The sequence below is a fragment of the Brassica napus genome, chromosome A5 (genome assembly GCF_020379485.1).
Source record: "Brassica napus cultivar Da-Ae chromosome A5, Da-Ae, whole genome shotgun sequence".
In the NCBI taxonomy this organism is placed as follows: Eukaryota; Viridiplantae; Streptophyta; class Magnoliopsida; order Brassicales; family Brassicaceae; genus Brassica; species Brassica napus.
Genome location: NC_063438.1, coordinates 24127756 through 24149263, shown reverse-complemented (window position 1 = coordinate 24149263; position 21508 = coordinate 24127756). Strand labels below are relative to the sequence as shown.

The following is a 21508-nucleotide window of genomic DNA, read 5'->3' as shown; positions in this document are numbered from 1 at the left end:
TTAATTCTTTTTTCTTTTACCTCATTTCTAATTAAGCTAAACTGAACTTGACTTTGTTATACAGTAGTATTAAAGAGTGTTTTATATATACTGTATTATCTTGAACGGAAACTTGACATCAACTCTACTCTTTTTAACTCTGTTGTGGAGTAGCTGAGCAGTTTTGTAGAAAGAGTACTAGCTAATGAACATCCTCTCTGTTTTATTGCATTAGGAATCAAGAGTCCCCCCCCCAACCCAAAAAAAAAATTAAATGTCAAAAGGATAAATCCAACAAGATCTGAGTTATGTTCATCATCAACCATCATGTCTCAGTAAATTATGTACAAGTTTGTTTACCCTCTCCTCTCCTCTCTTTTTATTTTGTTTTCTTTTTCTTGCTCACCTTTTCACCTTTTTTTTTCTTTGAATCCGATTAATAAATTAGCCGACGGTTAGTTTTTCTTTTTCAGTTATTTTCTTCTCTCATACGTTTCTTTTCTTCACCAGCACTCAAAGGTGTGTAGTATGTTTCGTTTTATCTTGTAGAAAATTTTGTCTCACCAGAAATGTCCCTCTTCATCCATCACCCACCTCGCATAGCCTTGAGGAATCCCAGCAATGGCTTCTTCCTCCCCATTAACTTCATCTCTCTGTCAAATGTAAAAACAGATTTTGATATTAGAACACAAGTATTATACATCATCAATGGCTGCTTTGTATTTTTCTTTTCCTGCTTCACCTTTGTGTTGCCAGAACAAGATTCAATCACACGAATTTCTGACTCTATCTTTGTACTTTCAGGGATGGTTTCAAAGGATCTAACCGCAGTGGACCTGCATAAGATGCAAAAAATAACACATTTGGTTTGGTAACATTATAAGTCATTGATGAATTCAGAAAGAGATCTTTTTTTTTCTTTTTTTTTTTTTGTGTACCTTCCGTAGCTCTCATCTTCACAAGAGTTTGCTGAAGAAGAAACCCAATCCATATCAAAAGCTGCACATGTACATTGGTCACCATTGCAGAAGCAATCGTTTTCAAGTATCTCATCTAATCCTATTTCCTCCAACGTCGGTGGTGGTGCACTGCAAACACACACACACACACAAAGAACCATTCCCCAAAACTTAGCTGACAACAATCTAATTTTAGATTTATTTGATAAAAATCATAAGCTTCCTTCTTCTTTTACCTCAAACTAGCAGCAATCATGGCAGTTTCAGACGTTGAGATCTCAGGTGCTGAATCTGAAAGACCTTTACCTTCTTCATCATTTTCAGCTAAACCATGTCTAGCAGCTGTACTTCCCTCGCTTAGGATGCTACTTTCTGACAGAGATCGTTTCATCGTAGACCTAAAAGGCAGTAAAATGAAAATGTAAGTAATCTTTAATTAAACTGTGTCTCGTCTAACCAGGAAACGTACCTTGAATTCTCAGGTACAGAACTGGCAAGAAACCTCGCGGCATTGTAATGCTGATCAGAACCCAGTTCCCACAGCGCTGGCTTATCTTGCTGTGGCTGAAAGTATCCCAAGAACCTATAGAATAATACAATTGAAAAAGTCAAATCATACCAAGAGGGCAGTGTGGTGCAGAAAGAGAAACTTTAAGTCAGCCTACAAGTTAATAGCATCTTGCTTTTCAGCATCCATGTAAGCGTTACTGTAGTAACGCTGCAAAGTTCTGAATAGCTCCTGTGACTGCGTCGCCGCTTTCCACTGACCACGCCTTTCACAAAATATCTGTCCACAGTAATAAGAAGATCATAGGTTAATAATGTTAGCAAGGCAACAAGTTATGGACAGAGAAGCTAAACAAGGAGACCTGACCTTGTTGTGTGCTGCAGATCCTCCATACTGAAGCGCAAGCGTATCTCCCATTGTCTCATAGATTCCCATCAAATCTTCAGCGAGGGGATTATCTAGATCAATGGTTGTGGACTCTGTCAATTTTAAAGCATGGAGTTGACGCCCGAACGCTACCAAACCATAGGCATACTGAGCAACGTTGGTGCGGTCTAAACAGTCTATGCAGTTAGTCCTCAGGATTCCTTTCTGAAGCATGGTGGTTGCTTCTTCCTTTGCATCTTTACTGTCGTTACCGTTCTCCACCGCTGAGTCTGATGCAGTCTCGTCTTTGGGAAGATCATGAGTAGAACATTCACCAATGTTGTTCCTGCAATTAAAAAAAAAACAAAAGGATGTAAATCAATTGCAAGAAACCATATAGAAGGCTATAAAAACTGTTGGTAAATTTCGAGTACTCACTCCATGGTGTTCTGAAACCCATCTGAAGTTAGCTGACAGTAGAAGATGCCAGTCAAGTTCAGTGCGTAAGTAGCCAACCTGTCCAGAATCGCCAACACGTTTGTGCCCTTTCTGGAACAGAAGAAAAAAACATTTCAGTAAAAGTACAAACGCATTTGTGTTACTAGAAAATGCAATTAGAGGAGCATTGAGAGGTTGTGTCCATCTACTTACTTTCTGGAGTGCTTATGAAGATCCCAGTGAAGAGGCCTTAGACGATCCTCCTTGCTTAACCCTTTGTTTATAACTTTAATAGCATTTGCAAACTCTGCACGCAGAATAGTCTCTCGAGGCCTCTTTTCACGTGTCTGTTTTTATCAATTCAAGTGAGTTAGGAATGGTCAGGACTAATGTATAACTTCATTGACAAGTAAGAGTACCAACCTTTATCAAGTTCAGTATGATGATTGGATTCCCATATCTCTTTGCGAGATTTTCAAAGTGCAGTCTCGTTGCCTCGTAGCTAGGGTCTTTCGCTGACACTTTACACATAAAGAGAGATCAGCACAACTATCATAGCATAGATTATTATGTTGGACAAGAGAGATCATACATATAATATCAGGTCTGATATTCAAGCGTGAGGTCTCCTGAGACCAGAACAAAGGAATCGAGCCCCGGTTCTGAACCACAGAACTTATTCGGCCAGGATTGCCATCTTGAGCTTCCTCGAAAACAATCTGCTCTGTCTCCACATCATTAGCTACCCTGCCTTTCTCGTTCACCCCACGTTTCAGATATCTGGAGAACAAGATACAAAGATTACAGTTTAACCAAATGAACAGCAGAGAAGCAACAAGCTCAGGGTGGAGTGGTTGTACCTTGTGCCAGCATAATGCCTAGACCGGCGCGCAATTAGAGTCAATCTAAAGTTCTTCTCAGAAACTGATAGCTTAACCTAAACATTATACAAAGAGAAAAAGGACATTCCAAAGGGTATAAACAACTTTTAATGTGCATTAGAAGACAAAAGAATTGAGAAGGCATCCACATAGTAAATTAGGACCAAGTAAGTACCTGTTTGAAGAAACCATATACAAGGGCAACTGTCCACATACAGTCCTTAGCATTGTTTCGAATCCGTCGAGTTAAGTAATCATTCCAGACAAACATCGATTCATAGTAAGTGTGTCCTTCCACACCGTTTGACAGATTGCTCTGGAGTGAATGCATGATGTGATATGAATAGCTGAAGAAGAAGTCCTTTGAGAGATCAACAGTGCAGAGAAGCCTCTTGTACCTAATAACATTCCCAAAGAAGATAAAAGAAAGTTAGAAAACGAAACATGATTAAGACCAGAACCTGGATCAATCAGTAAATAATCAGAAAAAAAGAAGAAAGGAAAGTACAAAGATAAATCAAAGTTGCAAAATATAACAAAATTAGAAGAACAAAAAATAAAATAAATGAGCTCTCTCCCTTTCTTGATAATACCTCTGTCATATAACAAATCAAAATATATACAATGGCCACTGTACATACCTAGAAGTAGTAAAAAGAGAAAAAAAAGTGCAACAAAGGCTAAAGAAATAACAAAATGGAAAAAAAAAAGAAAATTAATGAAACTCTAAAGCTGCTGGATTAATCTCCAATAGGCAAAAGGACACAGTTTACCTCAACAACCTGTGACACTCTTATTGAGCAAAGATCAACAGAATCTAAAAATACAAGTGGAAAGTTTTATAATTGCCAAAAAGTAATGTAATGTAACGTAATGAAGGTACCAAGGTACATGTTTTTCATTTTTACAAGCAGAAGTGACATAAGAAAACCTTTTCTCGTCCTTAGAATAAGCCACATTGGATAGCACAGAAGCATGTGGGATCGTAATAATCTTGCTCTTGGCTACACCGTAAACCGTGTGGCCGCAGATCTCACCGAGCTTCCTTCTCTTAGTGATTATCAGCATGTAGTAAGGTCCCAAGAACCTTACGAATCCTAAAACCAATAAACAAATGTTAAGCTCATGAAAAAGAAAACAATTTATAAAGGACGTTACCTATGATTCCGTAGCAAGTGGTGACAAATTTCAAACCACCAGAAGATCTGTTCCCTTCGTGTATCCGTCTCAGAGTCTCGAAGCATTCAGCTTCTGTGTAAGCCGTTGAGTCTTGGTAGAAGTTGAGCTCCGTTGGATCTGTCCTGTCTAGCTTTAGAACCCTCCAACAGGTTCGGTTTTTATCTCTTCCAATCATATAAAAATTCTGTTTTTTTAAACACACAAAAAGGTTCAGACTTTAGCAAAAGACAAATCACAAAATCTAAACACAACACATAAGAGAATCAATCATATGATGAAACGTTAGAGAGAGAGAGAGGGGGGGAAGAATCATCACCGAGCGGGTCTCGTAGAGCCTGAACTTTTGGAGGAAAGAAGAAGACATGTCGACTTGTTGGTCGTTCGATCTCTCTGGCGCAGCCATTTGGGAGGAGAGCTCGATAAAGTCGGGTCCTTTCGGTTATAATTAAAACAAAAACAAGACAAGGGAACAAAACTCCCCCCTTCCCAAAATAGATCTCAGACACGAGGTCCGTACAGATCAGACAAAACTGAATCTTACACAAAAAACTCAGAACAACAAATTAAAAAAAGATCGAATCTTTACGATTTACAAACACAAACAAGACGATTCAAGAATCACCCTTTTGGTGAACAGATCGAGATTTCGCGGGAAGAGAGATTCTCAGATTGGTGGATGGAGAAGAAGAAGATGATGACAGAGCTGCGGTGACCGGAACCACAGAAAGAAAGAAAAATGAAATTTATTTTTTATTAAGTTTTTAACTTTGGGCGCTTGTTTATATATGAGTCTCCTAAAATCGGTAGTTTTTTAAAAGAAAATTGGCTTTGCCAGAATATTGATTTCGAAAAGGTAAGCTTGACTTGTTAAATCTTTGTTCAAACTAAAATGGGGTGACTTGTAATTTGTTTCTTTATGTTTTCAATTTAATAAAAATGTCTAATTCTTGCATATATTAATTATATTTAGTTTTCTTTTGAAAAAATGGTAACTCCATATGAGCTGGCGAAGAAATTATCTCCATATGTGCTTAAATCATTTAATCAATACAATTAAAACATAAACTATTTACAACCCATCAATTCAAAACTATATTACTATTCCATATGTTTTATTTTAAGTGTCATTTTAGATTTGTGCACACATATTAAAAAAATAATTAATTTTATATATTTTCTATATAAAAACACAATTACATATACACCTAACCATATTTCATTTAGTATAAAAATAAATTGTTAAATAAAATTAATAAATTTTGCATTGAAAATCAAAAATAACACTTAATACGAAACAGAAGGAGTATTATTTTAGAACGAATAATAACATGACATGTGGAAATTAGAAAGAAGAAAGCAATGTAAGTATATAAATAACTCTTGTGGGACAAATGATGTAAGAACATGCATACAAATTATAGATCATTCCTATATAAATTTAGAGAAAGACAGCATGAATCTGTACATCCAATAAACAGAGATTAAATATTAATAGCTAGAAATAGCGAGATGGTGAATTCATAAATCATTTAAAGAGGAAAATATATAAAAGATAGTAACAAAACCATAAAATAAAGTACATAATTTTTTATTTTTTTGAAAGTAAAAGGATTAAACCCATATCTATTAAATATACAGATCTAATGTTCGGATGAGAGATGCAACTGACGGATAGATCCTCTCTCGGATATTCAAATGAACTGTAAGCATGAACTCATATCCGCGTGACCACACGTAAAGCTAATAATTTCGCACTAGAGGGAAGTCGATCTCTGGCCTTGATCAACAGGACAACTCCTCCCCTAGTGGAAACCATTAAGCCACTAAGATGCGGTTAAGTACATAAATTATATTCTTCCTCTTAGCATTTTCCTTGATTAGAGCAGCTGGCTGAATTTTTGATAATTTCTTGTGTTGCCTTCATTTTTTCCCCATTTATGCATGTTTGCATTTAGTGTGTGTTTTTCAAACGAGTAAACCCACAACCATAATCATTTAGTGTGTGTTTTAATGATTCATTCTAGACTATAGTTTTACTCTGCGTTTGATATTTGCTTCCACATCGTGATAACAATTAACAATCTAACATCATGAAGTCAATGACAAACGTGATCAGCATTTCGGGAACGTTAGTTTTCTTATTTACAAAATCATGTCAAACTCGTTTTGACCGTTCATTGAATAATAATAATAATAATAATAAAGGATTCATATTTTTCTTACGGTGTGAAGATTAACCAAACGTGTACGGGTTTACAAACTCCTCTTGCCCTTGGATTTTGATGGATGAGACATTCTTATTGATTTTAGATGTTTCGTGGTATTATCAAAATAGTTAATTCTATTAGTATACTAAACCAGTTCATGTGTATGTTATATACAAAATGGTTGAATTTTCCTATATGATGTAAGTAAGGTGTCGGTGTATATAAAGAAATTCAAAAACTTCAGTTTTTTTTGTAGGTGGTCAGAGACAAAGTTGACGAGCATATAAACAGCAACTACATGAACGTGTCAATAATGAATGAGAGTATAATAAGGATAATTTATAAATTATAACTAAATTTACATATTAAGAGGTGGGCAAAATGAACATCATACTCATAACTCAGAAGTATCATTAGTAAGTTGGATTCGACTTGCCCTCGGACCATTGGCGTCTCTGAAAGGTGTAGAATAGAATCATTAGAAAGCAATTAGATAATAGAATATATGTATAAACAAAAGGGAGTATATACTAATATGCTTATATGCCCTCGTCAACTTGATATTGATTTGATCATATATAGTTTTATTCCTTTGTAAATAGTATTAATCAAAGGGTTTACAAATGATACACGTTTCGATTTACGACATTATATATCGAACAATTCGTTCTAAATTGTTGTAAGTACTAAAAAATAGTCAAAATTAGCTAATTGATAAGAGGTTTGCATTAAAAAGATAAATTTATACATTCACCCTTACCGAAACAAAGAACACAAAAAAAAGGTTAATGATGCCTTCTCAACCGTTGGATTTGTTATATCCGACGGTTATAAAATGACTGCGTTTAGGGGAACTGGAGACAGCTGGCGCGATGATGTGGAACAGCGTGGGCCTTTCGCCATATGACAACGAGCATCACGTGGATTATGTCTGGACCACCGTGGCGGCCATTTTTCTACGTAATTATTATTGCTCGCCAATAATATTCCTTTAATAAATTGCAGTTCACTCTTTTTTTTTTTGTCAGCCTGCAGCTCACTCTAAAGTCTCTAATGCTACGTGACGTGGAGCCTTTTGAAGCAATTATTGGTTATAACTTATAGTAGATCTCGATCCGCACATCCGTGCAGATTTTTTCTTTCTAAGCTAAAATATTTTAAATTTATATAACAAAATTTATCAATAACTTAATGTAATTTAATATTATATTTCTATAATATCTGTTTATGTGACTTATATATTATCATTATAAATTTTATAAATTTTTTATGTAACAAAATTTATTTTGAAAACATTATTATGTAATAATACTATTTTACATCATTTTTTTTTATGACAAATGTTTATAGGGGAAATTACATGTTTACCACTTTCATCGTACCACTTTTCATTTTTACCACCACTAAAGAGACATTTTCAAAATACCTTATTTTAAATGGCAAAAGACTCTTATGCCCTTGTTATTTATATATATAATAAATTATTATTTAAATAAAAATTAAAAAATTAAAAAAAGTAAAATTTTTTTTATGTTTTCGAATTATACTTTTTCAAATTTGAACTTTTTATAAATTTTTTTTTTGAAATTTTTTTTTTCGAATTTTTTTTTACTTTTTTCAAAAAAAATTTTGAAAAACAAAAATTATGTTTGAAACTATTTTTTATATTTTTTTAAATATTTATTTATATATTTATTAGAATCCTAAATTTCACATTCCAAAAACCCTACTCCACCCCTCAACTCTAAACCCTAAGTCTATATTAGTTAATCCTAAGGGTATAATTGTCTTTTACTCTTCATTAAAAGTGAAGATAGAAGTGGTTAGTATAAACATGAAAAATGGTACTATGAATGTGCTATTTGTGGCAATTTCCCATATTTTTAAAATAAGCTATAATATATTGTACTTCAAAATAATTTTGTAGTAATGATCTTATTTGAGAAATTACTTGAAATACACTAATTTCGGTAAAATAGTTTTATTTTTTTATTGGAAATAGAAATGGATCTTTCTAACAAAATCTTTTGAAAATCTTTGTAAAATGTATTTTAGAAAATTAATCATTTAATTTTTAAATATCATTAAAATATAGTTAATAATATTTTTATATTTTTTTAAAAAATATATATAAATAAAAACTAAATTAGATTATAATTTCTAGTTATAGTTTATTATTATTTAAATTTAAATTAATTACTTGTTAAGTAAATTTTAAAATGATTCTGAATTCTTTTTAAAAGTATTTTGTTAGAATGTTCTAATATATATTTATTTGTATTTCATATAAAAAGATGAAGATATTAAATCATGGCTATATTAATAATGTGTATTATAGTTCTCTTGAACTCTAGGTGAAAGAATACAGTTTATAATGTTCCTTTTTAATTAATAGCTACAATTAAATTTAAATAATATGTCGCACGTTAAAAAAAAAGAAGAAGCATATGTTTAGGAAGGAAATCAGGAAAATATCTCATTAATAATACGTTTACTTAGTTGTTTAGGAAAATAAAAGACTAAAATGCAACCATAATTACTGTTATGATATTATTATGCAAATAGAAAATTTCATCAAAGTAATTATCTAATAGAAGGTCCAACTTAAAAAAATCACACATAAAAAAAAGTGGTGACTTCTGTTTTAATATATAAGATATAATAGATTCGCGTGACAACCTTAAACAATCAATTTGTCATCGCTGAAAAGGTTTCGTCCTAAACATCATCGGCCGTCTGTTGATATTACTTAGAGTGTGATCGGTAATTTTGGAGTAAATAAGAGAAAAATAAAAAGGTGAAATATAAGAGTGACTGGTAAATATTGGCATAAATTAGAGTAATTATAATAGAGTAAACTGGTGAAAAAGTAACAGAGTAAACTAGATGAAATATGAGAAAAGAAATGATAAAAAACAAACAAAAAAAAAAGTTAGTGGCAAGAAAAGGTTTCCCTCCTCAAAAACTACGATGGAAAAAAAAGGTCACATTACCTCTATTTAAACAGTGACCAGCGTAAATGAATAAAATATCATTAATTCTTTATTTCATCTGATTGGTAAACAGACCAGCAGAATTGAGAGTAATATGTTTTTAGCTGAATTATTATCGCCAAAAGTGACGTACAGTCATACCCTAGTGAAAAGGTTAAAATGAGAGAGAGGAAAATAGAGTAAATGGGTGAAAAATAAATTAAATTAAGTTTCACTCATGTGTAGAGAGAGAGGAAAATAGAGTAAATGGGTGAAAAATAAATTAAATTAAGTTTCACTCATGTGTAGAGTAGTGTAACATTTTATTCCATTTCAATAGTAGTGGAAGTAAATAAATAAAAATATATTTTCACCTGATTGGTGATTTATGAGAGTAACTGGGAATAACTAAGTTTTCCACTCAAATATTTACTCTAAAAGTACCTTTCAGTCATATACTTAGGTATGATTGGTAACTTTAGAGTAAATCAAAATAAAAATTAAAAGTGTGATTGGTAACTGGTAAGTAGTAGAGTAAATAGGAATAATTAAAGTAGAGTAAATATGAATAAAAGTGATAGTAAATAAAAAAAAGCGTTGGAATAAACAAATAAATGAATAATAAAAGTTAGAAGCAGAGTAAATGATTTCCTCTCTGTAAACTACGATGGAAAAAGGTGGAAGTACCGTAGCCTATTGGTTAAGGTTTAAAGGCTTCTACACCCAGGTCTGGGGTTCGAATCCCAGACTATACAATTTATTGCAGATTACAGGAAATCCAGGTTTCAAGTCCCGGAGAAAGCGGTTTATTAAACAATTATGCAGATTACAGAGAAAAGACTTTCAAGGGATCTTCAACATGGTGCAAGTAAATCTGGCCAGGCGTGGATCTTCATAGGACGGCTCAGGTGATGCAGTTGGCGTAGGTCTTCATAAAGCAGATAGTATTGTCGGTTGTCGAATCGTCTATGTAATCTTTCCTATATCATAATTGTAAGATCGTAATAAATCAGCGTTAAAAAAAAAAACTACGATGGAAAAAGGTAACTAGTATACCTTGGTTTAAACAGTAGCGAGCGAAACATAATTGAATATGATTAAATTTGTTTTCCACTTGATTGGTAAATTCACCGGCTGAAGTGAGTGGAATAAGATTCCAGCTGAAATATTATCGCTAAACTTGACATACAATCATAGCTTAAAGGTCGAAAATGGAGTAAAACTAAAATGTGGAAACCAATAAAATAAAAAGAAATAAGAAAAAAGTGTATTACTCTAGCAAAAGAGAGAGTAAAGTTGGGTGTGTATTTCTATTTATTTGAATAGTGAGTAGAATAAAAAAGAAATAAATGATTTCTACCTGATTGGTGAGTTATTCGTAAAACACAGAGTAAATAAATAACTTCTTGGAGTAAAAGTTGTGCTAGAGTGACTATACAATCACAACCTTATATGTTCTTTTTCATAAGAACAAAATGCTATATCTGAATAAACATAAGATTTGTTTGTGTGCTTAATTGTGATTCTTGTTTTTAAACATTTTGAGAATGAAGAATTTTCTTTTTAGGGCTACAACGAAAGTTACGGTTAACAGTATAATTAAACGAAAAGTTGATTAAAGAAAGAGGATTAATTAGAGAAAAATTAGAGAAGTGTCCAATGATTCAGGGAACAGGTGTCCCTTTTGGCAACGACTACTTCAGTCTTTTCTTGTTCTGAATTAATTACTTGATCTCAACCAACTAATGACCTAAGTTTTTTATTTTTTTTTGTAAAAATTAATGACCTAAGTTTTAAACACCAAAAGGTCCAAAACTATCCGATTTTGGAATCTTAATGGCATGTTTGTAACTTATCCAACTTTCCCTGGTAAAAAAATAGTACATGCAAATTTGTTTAGCATAATATCAAAAATTATCATGTTAATAAATAAATAGAATATGACGTAACATAAACAACTTGAATGAGAATAACCACATTTTGAAATGTTTGTCACTGATTGTATCGAATGGTTTTAACTAATTGAAGAAATGTCAAAAACTAAATAAAGTAATATTAGATACGATAATGTGGTTTACGCATTAGCTTTAGATTTTAGTTAGTTAGATAGAACCAGTTTGTACCAATAAATTATAATTGTATATAATAACTTGTACATCGACATTTTACTCCGAACAGAATCATTAATCAAAATTTCCAAGATTCTTTTTTCATCTTTATCTCATTCAGGATAGCTTCAGTTTCTGTTCAACATCAAACCTCAAATCTACTAAAATTAATATGAACGATACTACTACTTATACGTGATGTCGTGAATTCATTCCATGGTTCCATCATTTCACAAATTATCAAAAACCTATAGTATATTCATCTTATGTAGGCTTACCAGCCCAGTTACAAAGGGCCCATTTTGTTGTAACGTATCTTGCGTCTATCGTATTCTTTGGAGTTCAAACCGACTGTAAATCCACAAAGAGCCTTTTTAGTTTTGTTATTTTATGAAAACATCGTCAACAAGTTCTTCATTATTCACGCCACGTTCCTATCAGCAGTACGTAGTAACTAGTAACCCATTCTTAACATGGTATACCACAAAGGAGTTAGCTTTACTGGCTTGGTAAACCTTTAACATTATATATATCTGCCTTGATCCAGTGGCAGCTATGTCGAGAGTATGTAGGAGAAGGCAAGACGCTCACGTAGATTGTTTGTTCCATTGATTCGATCTAGAGTCTGCATTTCACGTCAAATTTGAAACCTGCAAGGCTGCACGTTCGCTTCTTGTGTCAAAATGATCACCGTTGAAGAGAAGAAGAATTAGAGGGATACGTGGTTAGCTGCATGCACAAGTAGTCTTTTATTTTTGTAACACTCATGTTTAAAAAATAAGAGAAAACTAAGTGGGGAGTTGGACCGAGCTAATCACTAGTCTACCACGTCCGGTGGTCACAACTGATCATTTCTGCATGTTATATAGGCAATCCGGCCCGCAGAAGCAGCTTACGTCCCGGGGCCGGCTTAACTATGCGGGCGAAATAAATAAGTATAAATATGACCACCCCGGGTCCATCAAATTAAGAGTCCAAATTTTTCAAAAAATAATTTTTTTTAGAATTTTTTATGAAGAAATAAATAAGTATAAATATGTTTAAATAACTTTTATTTTATATGTTTTTACATCTAAAGTTAATAATATTTTATACAATATAGTTTTTTAAAAAATATGCTTAAATGTTTTCTATATAATTACTAAAGGGTCTAAAAATATTTTTGCCCAAAGGACCTTAAAAACTATGAGCCGGCCCTGCATGTCCGAACGATGAAATATATAGTTGTATTGATCAAAGGGTCTTTAACTGATCTGATAGAGGACTAAAAACTCTCGAGATCTCCCGTAAGTGTAGATATACTCTCTCGACACTCGAGTCAAGGGAGCCTACGTACATATATTCTTTATATATTTCTTATGTCATATGTGAGACTAACGATACTACTCGTCAATTAGTTTGTTTGACTAAGTTTCACTTTGAACACTAATTAGATTTGTACAACAATTAATCATATTAATTGATGAATCTTTAAAAAATACTACTCCTGAGCTAACCATGTAGTCCGGACCAGGGCTGGATCTAGATTTAAATATAGATGGGGGCGGGACATAAATAAATTTCACATTGTATTAAATTTTTGATGGGGGCATTCTATATACTTCGTATAAAATATTAAAGAAAAATAACAAATTAGTTGGGGAACGTGCCCCGGTACGTTAACCCTTAAGTCCGCCCCTGGTCTGGACCGGACTCAAGTTGGAAATATACTAGACAATCGGAGTGGACAAAACTAACATATGTGAATTTCATGGATCTAAAGCTGAATGGGTCTGTCTTGACCGAGTAACCGGATTGATATCACTACGGCACGCCGGGACTAGACTTGGCGAGGAGAAAATGTTGACCAAGGCACACCAATTTATAGGTTAACTAACATGAAAATATAAGAGTTTAAAATCTGAATTATAACACAGGGCATTTCCAATTGTTTTTTACTAAACTTTTGGCATTTCCAATTTTTACCTTCATTTTTTTCTTTCAAAATGAATAAATTCTATCATTAATATTTATTACTAATTTTAATACTTTTTGTTATTTATAAACTTACAAATCTTATCAAAATAAAATTTTCTTTTAATTAAATATTTATTTTATATACATAAATGTGGTTATTCATTTTTTAGTATTTTTAAGTTGTGAGTTCTTTTGTCTATAATTCATTAATATTTAACCAAAAATTAGCAATAATATGTATAATAACTTGTTGTTCAAAAATTATCCTCTCCATCGTTTTATAAGTTTGCTATAACAAATTCTATGTTGCGACGGTTTATAATTGGGGAAATTTTACTTATACACTTTCTTTGGTACCACATTTCAAGTATACTACAAGTATGGGGACATTTTCACAAATACACTTTTCATTAATGACCAAAAGACCATACTAGCCCTAACCTAATTCTCTCTCGCGATCCTCTTCTCTTCCTCTCTCCCTCTCTCTCTGCGATCTTTTTTCTTCCTCTCTGCCTCCGATTCACCGGAGATCCACCGTCTCTCTCTCATTCCACCGGTGCGGTTCTCGTGGCAGAAAATTTTCAGGCTTTCTATATCGATTTTGAATGTTTGGTTACTTTAACAGCCTCCTTGTGTGGATGGATCTGGAAATTGAAAATTGAATAGCTTTGGTTCTGTTGAGAGAAGCAGCAGAGTTGAGTAGATCATGACACTGACAGAGCAAGTGTTACATGTTCCATGAGCTATATGGTTGAAGTTGGGAAGAGTTGAGCCTGGTTGAATTTTCCAACACTGCTATGAAAGTGAGATTACTGTGTGTTTTCAAATTTTGACTCGCTTACCTTTTAAATTAAATCACTGATTTGTGCTTCTTATTTTATACACAAGGAAACTGGAACATCGTTGCAGACGTTGACTTCAGCTGCTACCATGGAGCGTCTTGGTGGAGGTAATATCGTCCAGCCTTCTCTGTCTACGAGAGATGCACTGGATAAGTATCATATTGTTACGCAGAAGGTTAGTAAAGTGGCTATTTATACTTTTTTACAATTACTAAATTAGTTTTGGCTTCTCTATATTATGTGGTTGACTTCGTGAAACTGTTTCAGATGGAGGACTTAGTGGCTAATAATTCAGGAGATGGTGAAATTCAGGTACTTGAGTTCCTAGTGCATAAGTTGTTATAGTGAAGTTTCATTTTCCATTTTGTGTTCACCTATAATTAATGGAATTTTGAGTTTTTTAAATATTTTGTAATTTTGGGAAATGGTTTGGTGGTTTTTGGCCATTTAATGTCTATCTGTTTTGACATTGATTCATTCATTGATGATCTCATTAATTTTTCAGTATTCTGAAGTTCTTGAAATCATTCTAAGATGTATCAGCAGAGATGAAGCAGCTTTAGTTGTCGCTCAAAGTAGTCTTCACGTCAGTGCCAACCTAGCAATTTTTGTGACTATTCGTGAAGTTAGCAATTTTTGCAACATATAAATCATTTATAAAAAGTTATAAAACAATTTGTATATTTTATAAGCTATTTATAAAGGTTTACAAATTATTTTTAAAAAGTCTCTAAACCATTTATAAAGATTTATAAAATAATTAATAAAGTCTATAAATCATTTATAACTGGTTATAAAAATGTTATGAAAGTTTATAAACAATTTATAAAGGATATGTATACAATTTATAAGGGATATGTATACAATTTATAAGGTTTATAGGTTTAATAATCAATTAGAAAGTTTCTTAAATCATTTATAAGAGTCTATAATAATTTATAAAGACTTATAAAAAAAAATTTATAAGAGTTTGTAAAATAATTTATAAGGGTTTTTATAAGGTTTATAAAACTATTTAAAAGGGTTTATAAAACTATTTACAAGAACTTATAAGCTATTTATAAGAGTTAATACATTTATTTAAAAGTGTTTATAATTAATTTACAAGGTTTATAAATCTATTTATAAGAGTTATTCAAAATATTATAAGAATTTAATAATCTTCATAACCCAATTTATAAGAGTTTAGAAATCAATTTAGAAGTGATTATAAATCAGTTAGAAGAGTTTGTTTATAGATCATTTATAAATTCTTATAAAAATTATAAGTAAATCTTTATAAATTATATATAAATCCTTATAAATAATTTATAAACCATTATAAATAATATGTATACATTTTATAGATGATATATAAACCATTAATTTATAACTCTTACAAATGATTTATAAACAACTTTGAAACAACTTCAACTATATGCTTGCCTTTGTTCAACATCACACAACTCACCCTGCAAAAATATTCAAACTCCATAGTTAGACAAAGAATGTTTAGCAGGATCATGTTTACTTCCAGTGAAATTTTTTTGACCTTCTGCCATTTGCAGCATATGTGATCTCAGCTCGAGCTGGAAGACCATTGACAAGCAATTCAAATAACCTTAGTCGCCAAAATCACGTACACTAGTAACTTTGCAAACAGCTATAATCTCTTCTTGTATATTAGCTAATTTCTCCCATCCACATTCTACTGCAAGATCACCTCTAACTATCATAACTCCTAAAAGGATTTAAACACTTCATCTCCAAAGAAGAGGTTCGGGTACAAATCTAACCTCTGATCTCACAGTAAAAACATATTGAAACTGCTTTGTAGCTCCCATAAGTTTTTTTTTCAAGTCATCACAAAATGTTTAAAATGTTTATAATGGTTTATAAAAATTTATAAAGGTTTTACAAAATCACTTACATGTGTTTATAAAGATTTTATATAGAATTTATAAGGGTTTATAAAGTTTATAAAGGGTTTCAATAAGTTTATAAAACCTTATATAAGATTTGTAAGGGATTATAAAAGGTTTTAATGGGTTTTGAAGAGTTTATATAGGGTTTATAAAAAAAATATAAAGGTTTATAAAACCATATAAATATTTATATAACAATTTATAAAGGTTTATAAAACCATTTATGAACTATTTATAAATTTTATAAGAGCTTATAAAACCTTGTATCAACCATCTATAAAGTTTATAAAACACATATAAATATTTATATAACTATTTATAAAGGTCATAAAACTATTTAAAAGGGTTTGTAAAACTATTTACAAGAACTTATAAGCTATTTATAAGAGTTCATACATTTATTTATAAGTGTTTATAAATTAATTTACAAGGTTTAAATCTATTTATAAGAGTTTATAAATCACCAAATTAACCAACTTTCCACCATTTCTTTGCTTATTAAAGAACATCATTCTTTTATAGTTTGTTTTACAAGGCCTTATGAAAAGGTATAATTGAGCATTGAGAACCTCACTATCTCTTTTCATTCTCTTCACCATCCTCTCAAATCTTATTGTTGCTTCCTAAGCACCACCGTATATGGAGTTGCTGTTGTTACCTCTCTGTATTCCTTCTCAGCTTCTCCTACTTTGTCAGAACATGTGAGCATGAGTTTGTCACTGCAAGTAAAAGAGAAGGGTTTATAGAATGTTCCAAAGTAATCATATTTGACTCAGAATATATATCATACAGGTTTATTTCCTTTAACTTTGTTGTTTCTGCCAATTCACAATGTTGCCTGAATGCAGTGCCTCGTTATGCTATTGTCGCCTTGAATACACAAAACGAAAGCAAGAGGGTAGAGTTTAATGTCCAGACATGTCTAGTGTGCATAAACAGAATCTAATCCCAAAGGCAAAAGCTAGAGAAAATCACCTTGATGGATTGCACATAACGAACATAATCCTTCAACGGTTCCTCAAAGTTCATCAAAACTTGTTGAGCCTACAAATAGTGTAAGGTATATCAAAGAGGCTGGCGAAGGAGTACAGTCCCATTCCGAGAATAGATTGGAAAAGAAAACCGCTTCGTTAGCCATACCCGACCCTTCTTTACTCTCTCCTACATCAAATCTCATTAATTACTTCTACACCTTCCATTGCCTTGCAGGCTGCTGCAAGATCATCCAGACCAGAGTGTATATAAACCAATATAAATAACTTAGAAACCATTACAAATGATCTATAAATCTTCAGAATTATTTATAAACCTTTATAAATTATATATAATTCCTTACAAATAATTTATAAACCATTATAACTAATATAAACATCTTATAAACCATTATACATGTCTCATAGGCCGTCATCTTATTTGTCTCTAATTGGAACTTCTCAAACCATATCTAATGAATACTTTAAATCAAGGATTCAAAACACTCAAGGAATGAGACTCGTGAAGTAGAGAGATGATGAAAAGAAAAAGGATACAGCCTGAGATCTTTGATGGATCATTAACGTCTTCTTCTGGTATAACCTTTGTGACACAAGCATACATATAAGGATACAGCCTGATATCTTTGATGGATCATTAACGTCTGCTTCTGGTATAACCTTTGTGACACAAGCATACATAGAAAGCTTCTTCCTGCAGATAAAAAGAGGAGTTGAGAAGCCCAATATCTTACCAAACATTCAGAAGAAGCTATTGCATCTTACTCAGCTCTCAACTCGTCCGGTCTTTACTCTTTAAAGATTGCCTCTTTTCATCAACCGATGTCCATTGTGCATTCAGGTCTTTGAGTTCATCAGCAACGACTGTATTGACAGACAGAACAAAGACTTTTCTTGTCACTGAACCAAGGGACTAGAAACTAAAGTATATACACTTATCTAAGCTCGTCATTTATCTTGCTTTCTAGTTCCATATCTTCATCAAGCTCTTTCTGAAGACGCTCAATGTCATCGTCTCCTGCTGATTCATCTGAATAAGCTTCCTCTGTTTTCTTCTTGCAAGCTTCTAGCTTCTTCTTACAGTCTGTATTTTTTTTTAAAAACAAAACAAAACAAATTGAACACTTTTATATTGTTGATTCTTGTAAAGTATCAGTCTTTTGAAGTTTTCTAGAGATCCAAGTGAAGAAACTAACCTTTAATAGATTCCTAAATCTGATTGAAATCCTCATTGCAAGCAAAGTGGAGAGCTATTGAGTGGTTGAAGCTTTGCGCGCGATACGACGTCAAATCCGTTCTTGGAGTTCAGTAAGTTGATTAAATCGTATCCGTGGGAGATTAAATATTTAATATCGGAGCTCTCTCTCATTTCTGGTGCTCCGACTTGTACTTCTAGAGCATGAAATTAAAATTAAAATCATTAGATCAAAACCAACAATACAATGAAAGGTGTGAAGAAGGCTTACTATAGACCAAAAGCACCAGTGGCGAAGAGAGCAGTCTGAGTCCCTCACTCATCGTTACCTGAAATGAGAGGCGTACTCAATTACGATCTCACAGTCACCGATCGGATCGGAGAGGATACCTCCGGCGAGAGAAACCTGACTGATATCTCCGGCGAGAGAAACCTTACCGATATCTCCGGCGAGAGACATCTGTCGTGGGGGAGAAGGAGAGTAATTTAGGTTTAATTATTTAAGGGTACAATGGTATTTTGACCATTAAAAATCTGGTGGTATAATTGGTTAGTGTATAAATGAAAAGTGGTATTAGTGACAATTTCCCTTTATAATTTTTTTGATTACTTAGTTCTTTCATCCATTAAATGATTAAACTATCTAGAATCTACATATACTAGATTTTTTAACCGCACTACGCGCGGATAAGATATTATATGTATTTCTAAATTCTAAAAAAATAATGTATAATATTGTATTACATTATTTAAAAAATATAAAATAAGACTACATAACATAAATATATTTTTTAAATTTTCTTTGTGAAAATCATTATGTTGTTTGATTGTTGTACTTGATTCACATATTTGCATAGTTATTTGTGATAGATGAATAACTATATTTTAATTATCAGTAAATAATATATATTTATTATATAATATAAGAAAAATAAAATTATTTACTTTTAAAACAAACTTGTCTCATGTTGGGGATTCGGTTATAAACATAACATATTCGAATGAGATATTTTTACAGTTATCAATCTTCTTAATAGTCAAGAAACAAATTTGAATATCAAAACAATATCTCATACGATCTCTTTGTAGAATAACTGCTCTGAAGAAATTGAATTTAGGCATCAAAAAGGACTGGAAATGGATGTGCAGATGTGTTATCTAAGTCAACTTTACAAAATACTATTCATAGTTCATATATCATTTATGTCCATCCTATTTTTTTGTCCAATCTTTCTTAAACATCTTGAAATAACTGATGCTAATTAATAATAAACTTTTGGCTGGAAAAAAAATTTAAATTTGTCTAATTATCGCTTAATTTGTTTAACTGATATATATGTATTTCTCAGTTCTAACAATATAATGTATAATATTGTATTACATTATTTAAAAAATATAAAATAAGACTACCTAACATAAATATAATTTTTAAATTTTCTTTGTGGAAATCATTATATTGTTTTATTGTTGTACTTGATTCACATATTTGCATAGATATTTGTGATAGATGAATAACTATATTTTATTATCAGTAAATAATATATATTTATTATATAATATAAGAAAAATGAAATTATTTACTTTTTAAACAAAGTTGTCTCATGTTGGAGATTCGGTTATAGACATATAATATTCGAATGAGATATTTTTACAGTTATCAATCTTCTTAACAATCAAGAAACAAATCTGAATATCAAAATAATATCTCATATGATCTCTTTGTGGAATAACTGCTCTGAAGAAATTGAATTTAGGCATCAAAAAGGACTGAAAATGATGTGCAGATGTGTTATCTACGTCAGCTTTACAAAGTACTATTATTCATAGTTCATATATCATTTAAGTCCATCCTTTCTTAAACATCTTCAAATAGCTGAAGCTAATTAATAATAAACTTTAAAGGCAAAAAAAAAATCAAATTTTTTTAATTATCGCTTAAATATTTTATTAATATTGTCTAATAAACTTTCAATTGATATCATAGTTTAATTTTTATTAGTTTTTTTTTATTAATTTTAGAGTTTTTTTGTATTTAAGATCTTTAACCATATTAAGCTTATATTTCTTTCACATAATATATATATGTCATAAAAATTACCATCAAATCAGTTTTACTTATTTATTCTTTTGTTTTTAATAAAAATACACTTTTTAAATAATTTAATTTAAAATAAAATTATATATTAATTTGTTGTATTCTAACAATTTGATTGATTTAATTAATTTGCTTTGGTGGATTACTTAAAAAGTTTTCATATGAATCAGGGAAAGCAAGCTTATGTTGTTATATTATATTTATTTGTGTATATGAAATCTATATATAATGCTAGTGTAATAAAGAAAGAACATTATTTTTTTTGTAACTTCAAAAAGAAACATTATTACAATTTGAAATTATTCAAAATTGAATAAAATGGTAATTAAATAAATCTAATTGTTTTTTTATCTTGTTTAGTTGGATTCTCATGAAAAGAAATCGAAAGGTTAAACAAATGTTTCAAAATTTATTGTGTTATTGTTTTGTCTATAAATTACAAAATTTATTGAATTGATATATTTAATTATTGCACCCTTAAATAATATTTTATTAAGACATTAGGGAACTATATTTTGAGTTGTTTTGTCAAAATTATACAAAAATCTATGCTTTTTTATATTTGTCACGAAAATTTATATGTTAAACTTATTTTTACAAAATTCTTAACTTTGTCACGAAAACAAAAATTTATGCTTTTTCATATTTAACAATGTTCTCACACTTTCAAACAATATATTAGCTTAGTCACTTACTTATTTTTTTTTTACAAAACAAAGTATCGGAGTTTGGAAAGTTGAATCCATATTATTGTAAATGTACATAATAGTTTGTGATTACATATTTAGTGATTATTGTATATGTGTCCAAGAAAATTTCAATGGATTAGTGGTATCTGTCCTATATTTATGTCATACTAACCCGGATTCGATCCTTTCCTTTGCATTGTTTTTTCATTTTTTACGAAAAAATAAATGAGATGATCTG

General features: G+C 31.2%; 1 protein-coding gene and 2 long non-coding RNA genes across 6 annotated transcripts; 1 reads left to right on the top strand and 2 right to left on the bottom strand.

Moving 5' to 3' along the window:
• Positions 1 to 178: 178 nt before the first annotated feature.
• LOC106405941 (phosphoinositide phosphatase SAC2) lies at positions 179 to 5107 on the bottom strand. Its single transcript, XM_013846506.3, has 16 exons — positions 4627 to 5107; positions 4290 to 4494; positions 4063 to 4228; positions 3307 to 3529; positions 3111 to 3187; positions 2843 to 3030; positions 2674 to 2771; positions 2464 to 2597; positions 2251 to 2361; positions 1813 to 2158; positions 1604 to 1725; positions 1408 to 1521; positions 1175 to 1336; positions 918 to 1067; positions 722 to 815; positions 179 to 632 (listed from the first exon to the last, which is right to left on the bottom strand). The coding sequence occupies exons 1-16, from the start codon at positions 4711 to 4713 to the stop codon at positions 540 to 542; spliced, it is 2370 nt and encodes a 789-aa protein (XP_013701960.2). The 5' UTR covers positions 4714 to 5107; the 3' UTR covers positions 179 to 539.
• A 3158-nt stretch (positions 5108 to 8265) lies between these two features.
• Positions 8266 to 14899, top strand: LOC106444709. The gene is made up of 2 exons (XR_007339562.1): positions 8266 to 14570; positions 14663 to 14899. It is a non-coding gene; the product is annotated as an uncharacterized LOC106444709 (long non-coding RNA).
• A 1838-nt stretch (positions 14900 to 16737) lies between these two features.
• LOC106379335 lies at positions 16738 to 19685 on the bottom strand. Of its 4 annotated transcripts, XR_007339561.1 has the most exons (7): positions 18758 to 19685; positions 18488 to 18683; positions 18057 to 18375; positions 17829 to 17985; positions 17275 to 17743; positions 17090 to 17169; positions 16738 to 17018 (listed from the first exon to the last, which is right to left on the bottom strand). It is a non-coding gene; the product is annotated as an uncharacterized LOC106379335 (long non-coding RNA). The 4 variants fall into 4 exon arrangements; XR_007339559.1 differs by having other exon boundaries at positions 17090 to 17743; XR_007339558.1 differs by having other exon boundaries at positions 16738 to 17743.
• Between the last annotated feature and the right edge of the window lie 1823 nt (positions 19686 to 21508).

Coding starts and splice junctions, on each gene's coding strand:
- LOC106405941 (XM_013846506.3), bottom strand. CDS start 4,713: ATGGCTGCGCCAGAGAGATCGAACGACCAACAAGTCGACATGTCTTCT. Junction 3,188..3,306: donor TATATGGTTTCTTCAAACAG/GTACTTACTTGG, acceptor TATAATGTTTAG/GTTAAGCTATCAGTTTCTGA. Junction 2,362..2,463: donor CTTCATAAGCACTCCAGAAA/GTAAGTAGATGG, acceptor CTTCTGTTCCAG/AAAGGGCACAAACGTGTTGG.